This window comes from Zea mays, chromosome 1 (genome assembly GCF_902167145.1).
Source record: "Zea mays cultivar B73 chromosome 1, Zm-B73-REFERENCE-NAM-5.0, whole genome shotgun sequence".
Taxonomy (NCBI): Eukaryota; Viridiplantae; Streptophyta; class Magnoliopsida; order Poales; family Poaceae; genus Zea; species Zea mays.
The window spans coordinates 24,366,735-24,376,300 of NC_050096.1; the positions used below are offsets into that span (position 1 = coordinate 24,366,735).

The 9,566-nt window shown below is 45.1% G+C and overlaps 1 protein-coding gene across 1 annotated transcript; it reads right to left on the reverse strand.

Annotated features, from left to right (window-relative positions):
- Positions 1–4,983: 4,983 nt before the first annotated feature.
- LOC100283808 (uncharacterized) lies at positions 4,984–8,771 on the reverse strand. Its single transcript, NM_001353013.1, has 3 exons — positions 8,421–8,771; positions 6,594–6,729; positions 4,984–5,504 (listed from the first exon to the last, which is right to left on the reverse strand). The coding sequence occupies exons 1-3, from the start codon at positions 8,663–8,665 to the stop codon at positions 5,265–5,267; spliced, it is 621 nt and encodes a 206-aa protein (NP_001339942.1). The 5' UTR covers positions 8,666–8,771; the 3' UTR covers positions 4,984–5,264.
- Between the last annotated feature and the right edge of the window lie 795 nt (positions 8,772–9,566).

Genomic DNA, 9,566 nt, shown 5'->3' on the forward strand with positions numbered 1-9,566 from the left:
TTTTGAAGGTTAAAATGGAAATAATGCAAGATGAAGATTTAATGGAAGTTACTCGATTTAAATACAGTAAACATGATTATGTAAGACTCTCCTCTTTCTTTTATTAACTTAAGGAATTGTACAAGTATCATGAGCTTCGTAAGATTACAATAGAGGCAGAGAAAGAAATACAACTTCGTATGAAGATCGATGCGCCCAACTCCGATCGAGAGAGAGAAAAAAATCCCTACACTAATGCATGACATTGTTCATCTATTTATAGGGGTGGAGTACAACTTTAGCGAATTTACAATCATGCCCTAGAACCTATACATTTAGTCTATCATATATGTCGAGGGCAAAGTTGTCCTTTTCTTCTTATATCCTGTTGACTATTAAGCTTCAAAGTCTTCTTATGGTTTTATTCAGTTTCATCAAGTATCTTCATCACGTATGCGCACATAGTGACTACTCAAAGCTTCTTCCTTCTCGTTCATGTATATCATTAGTTTCGGTCGAGGTCTACCTTCGGTATTAGCCCTGCAACATATAGAGCAAGGTAGAAAACAATTATTGAGTTAGGGTTTTGAGGACCTTTAGTAGAAGAAGATCTCCAACATGTTCTTTTTGGTGTCTTACTAACATGTCAGCATGAAGCATGAGATCACGTTCCAACACATTGCACCTTTATAGGTGATGCGCTAACCCATTGAAATACAAAATAAATCCTTATTTGAATGTCTACACACATGTGGAGCCTGCGCCTCTAACCCTGAGACAACATCACATATCCACTTCACTGCAGTTTCGCCAACGCCTTCTGGGCTGCAACTAGCATCGTCATTCCACCAAATATGCATTACTCCCACCTCCATGAACTTTCTTGCCCCCTGCTCTCCAAGGATAGGGCTTTAACGACTTCATCCTCCTGTGATGTTGGTGAAAGGGAATTAGGCTTACACCTAGTCCCTAATTAATTTTGGTGGTTGAATTGCCCAACACAAATAATTGGACTAACTAGTTTGCCCAAGTGTATAGATTATACAGGTGTAAAAGGTTCACTCTCAGCCAATAAAAAGATCAAGTTTTGGATTCAACAAAGGAGCAAAGAGGCAACCGAAGGCACCTCTGGTCTGGGGGCACCGGACTGTCCGGTGTACACCGGACAGTGTCCGGTGCATCACCGGACAGTGTCCGGTGCACCAGAGGACTCCAACTCGAACTTACCACCTTCGGGAATTTCTCAGGCCGCCGCGCTATAATTCACCGGACTGTCCGGTGTACACCGGACAGTGTCCGGTGCCCCAAGGAAGCGCGGCCTCCGGAACTCGCCAGCCTCGGGAACGCGCAGCAGCCGCTCCGCTATAATTCACCGGACATGTCCGGTGTGCACCGGACTGTCCGGTGAACCAGCAGAGCAACGACTACTTCGGCGCCAACGGCTACCTGCGGTGCATTTAATGCGCGCTCTGCGCGCGCAGAAGGCAGGCACGCCCATACTGGCGCACCGGACAATGAACAGGAGGTGTCCGGTGTGCACCGGACATCCAGGCGGGCCCAGAAGTCAGAAGCTCCAACGGTCAGAATCCAACGACAGTGATGACGTGGCGGGGGCACCGGACATGTCCGGTGTGCACCGGACTGTCCGGTGCGCCATCGAACAGACAGCCTCCCAACGGCCACTTTTGGTGGTTGGGGCTATAAATACCCCAACCACCCCACCATTCATTGCATCCAAGTTTTCCACTTCTCAACCACTTACAAGAGCTAGGCATTCAATTCTAGACACACCAAAGAGATCAAATCCTCTCCAATTCCACAAAAGGCTTTAGTGATTAGCGAGAGAGATTTGCCGTGTTCTTTTGAGCTCTTGCGCTTGGATTGCTTCTTTTCTTTCTCACTTGTTCTTGTGATCAAAACTCCATTGTAATCAAGGCAAGAGGCACCAATTGTGTGGTGGCCCTTGCGGGGAAGTTTTGTTGCCGGCTTTGATTTGAGAAGAGAAGCTCACTCGGTCGGAAGGACCGTTTGAGAGAGGGAAGGGTTGAAAGAGACCCGGCCTTTGTGGCCTCCTCAACGGGGAGTAGGTTTGCGAGAACCGAACCTCGGTAAAACAAATCCGCGTGTCACACTCTTCATTTGCCTATCCGCTAACCTTGTTTTGTAATGATCCTTGTAAACAAACTGTAAGACATTCCTATCCGCTAAGGCGAAAGTCAAATGGAATCCTTAGGTGGGAGATCCTCTCCCCCCTAACGAGCTATGTTTTGAAAGTGTACACTAGGGTCAGATAACAAGTCACCTTGACTCGCTAAGCTAATGAGCTAGTTCAATTCATCTTATTTTGCTCGCGAGGTAGATCATTAACTACAATAAATATATAAAATAGAGTAAAATGCCTTAAAGGTTTATGAACTTACACATTTGTCATTTAGGTCTATAAACTCTCAAAATGCATATCTAAGTGTCTTTTGATTAATAGCATGTATGTACCCTTTAGCATGTTCTCAAATCCAACATGGGGTCGACCTGAATAGTCCATGCGGCCATGCCCATCATTGCGCGCTGCACTGAGCCACCACCTCGTCTCCCCCCTCAACTGCTCCACGCAAATGCACAGAACACCTCTATGATCCCTGCGTGGCTGCAACCTCATTATCTTCCTACAGCACGTCGTGTCACGATGGTCCTCGCCTTCCCTCTACTGCCCTTAGGTCGCCTCTCACGCAACAACCTCCTTGGCCCCGTACATACTCTCCAACAATGCCTCCCCATTTCATTGCCCGCTACATCCACGCTTCCTGTCTTGGCGTCCTCGCCTCCCCGATCGTTTGGGCATCGCCGAACTCAGCCACATCGTCTACCGCATGCCTTTCTAGGCACCACAAATCCTGTCGTGCCATCCACCATCGCCTTTGTGAAGCTCTCCATGAGTGGGTGGGGGCATGCCTCACCATCTATGGGGACCATGTTGCAGCCTACGACGCCTCTGACTCTGGGTCCTATGTTGGCGCGGCGGGGACCGATTTCCGCGCGGGACTACGACATGTTCCGCTCCTCACTGGCGATGGCTTCTCTTGCGTTGTCTAGGCCAACTCATCTGCAGACTGCAGTAGTCCGCCGCTGGGCTCACTATTCCACTTTTGAGTCTTGACTTAACACCATTAAATCCAAACTAACAAAAGGATATATAAGCAACTAAAGATAGGTTGGTAAAGCATCAGCAACAACTCATAAACAAAGTTATATTTTAAAATATATGATTCTAACACACAAAAAAACTGCTCTAACATGTGTCCATTTTTAAAAAAAATTAAATAATTATATGTTGGAGCCATAACCTTGTTTTGTACACTATTCCTAACATTTTATTTCCTAAATAATAATAATCTATTTTCCAATAACATGATATATGACTTAATTGTTGGAGCTGCAAGTATTTTTATGACCCTAAACACTTCAAATTAGATCCTATTTTAATTTTAGGAGTCAAATATATGACTTATTGTTGTAGATGCTCTAAGTTAAAAAACAATGGGGTAAAAAATTGTAAGTTGATCCTTTTGGGGGTCAAAGAAATAAAAAAAATTGTTGAGAAACCTACAAGGGGTTTTATGGGCCAATACCGAAAATGTCCTTGAGGGGGTTTAGAGCTTATATATGTACCCATACCTTTTATAATGAAGTGAAGGAAGAAGAGAGTTTCTCTATCTGTTGTGTTCACACGTGCTTGGTTTCTTGGTTGGAAGGAAACACATTTCTACATCTCCTCACTTCTCTACTACTGTTGGAAAAGGTTTGAAGTTCATATTAAGACCTACGACGACTATGTTATTCAACAAAAAAACTATCTCTTTGTTCTTTTGGCGCATGTTGTAGTTGCCTAAAAACTGGAGAGCCCTATCCACGTTGGAAGGCCCATATTGTGGTACTTCGAACCGAATGCTCAATCAAATTATAGTGGGCCTGAAAGATAATCGTAAGATTTTTAGGGTGTGTTTGGTTTAGCTTTTGTCCCCTAAAAGTCAAAAGCCAAACCAAAGGATTAGATCTAGAAAGTAGCTTTTTCTAAGAGCCGACTTTTTCATAATGTAAAACTGAAATCACCTCTAGACCTGTTTTTATTGGCTTTTGGATGGAACTGTGAAAATATATACATGAAAGAATTTTTAGCTTTTTTAGTGGTTTTCACTAAATGGTTTTTAGCAGTTCATAATCCACAACAACTTTTTTCACAACTAATAGCCACAACCCAACCAAACGTACCGTTAGCTTGACAAGAACGAAAGGTGAACAACCGACAGCCATTTGATCCATAATACTTGCTCTATTCTAAACTATAATACTTTCTTTTCTGTAAATTACAAAGAGAGGCAAAACATACTGAATTTAATGAAAGTTATAATAAGATATTGCAAAGATCTATATCAAATACATATACTTTAAAAATATAATTAATAAACAATATAATGATATTTATTTGTTAACATAAACATTATTTCCTCCTAAATTAAAATTTGTTTTACCTATTTACTAAATAGATTTATAGGATAATTAATGTTTGTGTTCTATATATATGGCTAGGTTCATAATCAATCATATGAATATGGACATAAAAATCTAGAGCTAAAACGACAACTATTTTGAGACGGTGGAAGTATTACTCTATTGTATTAATTTGGTCAATTGCGAGATATTTTGGCTCTTTAAAAAATTGAAAGGACTTCGAATTGGAAACGAGGTTAGTGGAACTGCTAATAAGAGTTCTTTGCGTCAGAGCGCACACTGCATGGACTTGGAGTACATCTGTGCCGAACTCAGAACGCCACATGCCTTTCGCCAGCATCAAGCATATAGTCAGGAGTATCGCCAGCATCAAGCTTATAGTCAGGAGTAAATGATGGCAGTTGGCACAGCATCAGCAAAGCCAGCTACCGCATTGTATAATAACCCAGAGAGTAAATTCCCCTGCCATCCCTGCAGGCGGCGACAGTCATCGACGATACATCGCTTTCCCACACGTTTATTGCCATAGCACGCGAACCACCTTGGATCACTTCACATCATATACATACATACATGGGCGAGCGTCCCAGAGACCTTTTTTTTTATGTCTACGCTGACAGACGACAGGTATGCCTACCCAACACCAGAAAAACTCAAACCGGAGAAGAAGAGACCATCCATCCATCCATGGCGCTATGGTTCCATACTGGGTGTTAAAACCTAAGAGAACAGGCGGCGCTGCCGGCCCTGTGTTCCTAGTGGCAGCAGGCCGACCGAGATCACTTCCTCCCTTTGCCGCTGCCGTACAGCCGGAAGAGGTTGAACGCCGAGACGAGCGAGACGCCGACCATGTTCAGGCTGGCCGCCACCGCGCAGGCCACGGCGCCACCCGCCTGCGCGCAGAAACGCTTGTAGAGGTGGCACGTCTTCATCCACTGGAACTGCTGCGACCCGTACTTGCCGATCATCGCCGCCTCCATCGCCACGGCCACCGCCGAGATCGTGAAGTACGCCATCACCTGCATATGCATGCAATGCAAATAAACGACCCACCAGGTTGTTCACAGAACGTAGTACGTAGAGTTACACTACTTGGACAAAAGTACCGTTTGTGGCAAGAACAATTGTTTCGACACAAGACTAATCATGTCATCAGTGTAGAAGACAGGAATTTAGAACAATCTAGATCTTGGCATAACACAATGCGTGTGGTGCCTCATCTGAATCTCACCTACTGCTACTGCTGTTCTTGATTGTACTGCACACTGTGACTGTCGGCTGCTGCATTCAGGCAGCAAATACTCAACTCCTACACATGTTGATGTACATTGACAGTGTTCCCGACCATTTGCTAGCCATGGAACATAGCGATCTTATGTGTCCTATTGCTAGCTAGCAGCAGCACATGTATATGACCACAAATTACTACCACCGTTACTATCCTGAGGCCCGGATATGCGGTTCATTTGTATTGTTTGGCAGTTGGCTCTATATTTGGGTTTGGGCACCTATCTGGTCGTTTATTTTTATCACAGGGATTTCTCAAATTTTTAAAAAAAAAGCTAACCGCAAGGAAGGATGTGACATGAATTAGATATCATAATCAACAATTTCATCAAGCAGCACGAGGTGTCCTGTAGGCTATGAATGCATATCAAGGTGTCAATTAATGCCAACTTCTTCCCCCCTGTCTTTGTAGGTCAACATCTCGTCTCTAAAAGAACGTCAGTGTTGACGGTATGCACATAGCAAAGCTAGCAAAGTGGTGTTCCTATATATCGACAATTGACACGTCCAAGTTCCTACTCCTAAACTGAAGTCTCTCATATCTCCTGTTTCCATCCTGCTATGACAATAATATGCATTGAACATTACTGTTTGAACGTCAGAGCTGTCCAGCACCGTTTGTTTTGATCGCAGGTATTTTTCGCGTCTGGCTGTGTTGACCCCCGGCCCCGAAACTTATTAGAAGAAGCGATAGCAGAACAATTAACCAACCACTCGACAATGACAAATAAACACACATGCATGCAAGAACATAGAGACAGCGACCAAGAAAAAGCATAAAGGCTGACAGCGACAATTATTATTATTATAGAAATACTTGCCTGATCGCAGGAGAAGATGGCCCATGCCATGGGCCTGTTGATTAGTACGCCACCACCTGTGAGGATGCTCACCAGGCACCTCCCGCCCTGCAGCAGGCTGTAGCACGCTGCCATCCCGTTTGCTATCACCAGGAATCTGCGTGCCAGGCCAGCAACCGAGCTTTAGCAACACCTTCTGTCACTTCGATCGCTCAAAGTTTAGGCTACTAGCAGATGTTAGCACAGTTACGTACAGAAACTACCGTTGGGGGGTTTTTTTTTTTTTGGTTCTGGAAACTATATATAAATAAATACTCTGGGATACCATAAGAAAAAAAAAGTTACAGATAAAAGGCACAACACACGTACGTACGGTACTGCACGACGGTTTATATATATATACTCCCTCCGGTACAGTAAAAGAAGTCATCCTGCGCGTGACCGAGCGTGCACAAAAAGAAGTCATAGCGCGCGTGGGTCTGGGATTTGGACGTTGTTGCCCCTAGTAATTGCACAAAAAAAGATGCATTTAAGAGGAATCGAACTTGAGACCTCCAGTCTAGAATGCCTTAGAGCTGCTGCAGCAACCAATCAAGCCTGATTGTTTTAGTGACATTAATGCACCCATATCTCTATTTAATAGGGGCAAACAGGAAAAACTCTATGATAATTAATCACTCCTTGGTATGCACAATCATGTCCTAAACGAGTACCTTTACTGCACTGGAGGGAGTATATAGTAGAGTTTAAAATAGAAAATATATACGTTATGTGCTGGTAGGCGAGAAGTAGGTCGCATTGATGCGCGCTCATGAATGGTGGACGAAGTGAACCATTAACACTGCGCTGCACGTGGTGGTTGCCAATTGTTTTACTACGTACTACTTGTACACCATGTCACAGTGAAAACAAAACTCCATCGAGATTCCAGAACCAGAGCACACACCGCCACCGGCCGATGGTGCGAATAAAGAAGACACGGCCATTTCAACAAGAACAGGCAGCGCCATGAAAGCAGCCGCTATCCTGCTTATTCTGGGCCGGGCACCCGGCACCAGCAGCCACAGCCACCGCCACGGCAAGGAAATAAACTAAGCGGCTGGTTCGTCTTCGCCGCCGGACGTGTGGTTGCCCGTTGGCCTCGCCATTACTCTCTCTCTCTCTCTCAACCTCTGCAGCAGCGCGCAACCACATTTGCTGATATGATATATATATACTGCTACTACAGTCTGGTGGCACCGCGTGTACACTTTCAGTTCAGGAACCGGTGCGCTCTAAAATAATAAGTCTAAGATATACAGGCATGCCCTGATCACGGAAGCTTCCTTTGCTTGCTTATTACTGCCCATCGGTCATTAGACGTGCCTTTATAATCAAAGCGATAGTGATAGCTCCTAGCGTTTCTGGTAGATAGTGCACTAGACAAAAACACTGTGCAGTAGTAGTACACGTACGTTTTTTACTCGGCACCAGAAAGAAGCTCTAGGATTGCAAAGCCACGGTGACGGTGACCACCACCAGTCAAAAAAACAAATAGTAGTAATCTGGCGACGCTTTTGGGGTAAAGGAATGCATGCCGCTCGCAGCGCAGGTCCGGTCCCCTGTGCTGGGGATTTGTGACATCTGATTAGGACGCGTTGATCCCGGACGAATTTGCGCAAACAAAAAAAAAGACCGCTGAAAGAGAAGGAGTTCGCCTTTTTCCAGCTGTTGCGTGCATGCGTATGCATCATTGGAGGTTGACTAATTAATGGTGGGTGGGAGCACTTTCATTCACAGGGGTGGTCAGTGCGGAATTGAAAGTCACGAGGGGAGGGGAGGGGTTGACGACGGAGCGGAGGCGCTTACACGAGCGACTGCATGTCGGTGAACCGGGCCGCCTTCTCCACGGAGAAGAAGGTGCGGGTCTGGCGGTCGGCGCCCAGCAGCGCCGCGGCGAGCACCGCGAGCCCGCACGCCGCGCACCGCATGAACAGCTCCGCGGCGCGCACCCGCCGCTCCAGCGCCGCCGGCACGCGCCCCGCCGCGCCGTAGTAGCACACCGGGACGTTGCCGGGGCTCACACCGTTGTCGGCTCCGCCTCCGTGGTTCATGGCTGCTCTCTCTCTCTCTCTCTCTCTCTCTCTCTCCTGCGAGCTGCGGGTGCTGCCGCTACTAGCTGCCACTGATGAGGGAGGCGAGTGTGGGAGCGGGAGCCGCGATGCACGCTGCGGCCTACGGGAGTAGGAGGTACAGGTGTTTAAAAGCGCGGAGGCAGCAGAGGCCAGTGGCGGACAAGCGTAAATGTGCCAAGGTTTCCGCTAGATGCACTCCTCCACCAACACCAGCCCAACGTACTCCTTCCGTAGACGTCCGGTTAAGAAATTAATGGGCGTGACCTCATGGATAAAAAATATATATTTTTTCATTATATTTCTAAATATCGTGTATACGTAAATACAATATCTTTAAAACTAAAATGGACGAAATATGTTTTATCCTATAGTAACATCTATTGGATCATATCCGTGACAATAGTTTGGCAATGCCGCAATGCACATCGGAAGGTCGTAGGAATGTCTGACTCGTTCCTTCAGAAAAAAAAAGAAATTCTAGACTTTGTACATATGTGCCCTAACCTCCTGTAAAAAAGCAAAGTAAAACAAAAAAAAACTCCAGCTAGGGTTAATTTGGGAACTCTATTTTTCCAAGTGATTTCTATTTTTCTAAAAGAAAATAAATAATTCACCATGGAAAAAATGAAAATCTCTTAGAAAAATAGGGTTTCCAAACTAGCCCTTAGCAGTTGTTTGGTTTCTAGGGACTAATTTTTAGTCCCTTTGTTTTATTATATTTTACTCTCTAAATCATCAAAATTGGAAACTAAATTTCCTCATATATTTGGCAATTTAGAGACTGAAATGGACTAGTCCCTATAAACAAAACGCTCACTTAGATTATGTCACCTAAATTGTTCATGGCGCTCACTTAGATTATGTCACCTGAATTGTTCAT

Bases quoted from the DNA above. Each gene is read 5' to 3' on its own strand.
- LOC100283808 (NM_001353013.1), bottom strand. From the start codon at position 8,665: ATGAACCACGGAGGCGGAGCCGACAACGGTGTGAGCCCCGGCAACGTC. The intron at 6,730-8,420 runs GTAAGCGCCTCC...CCTGGCACGCAG, and splicing joins ACCGACATGCAGTCGCTCGT to ATTCCTGGTGATAGCAAACG. The intron at 5,505-6,593 runs GCAAGTATTTCT...ATGCATATGCAG, and splicing joins CCATCTTCTCCTGCGATCAG to GTGATGGCGTACTTCACGAT.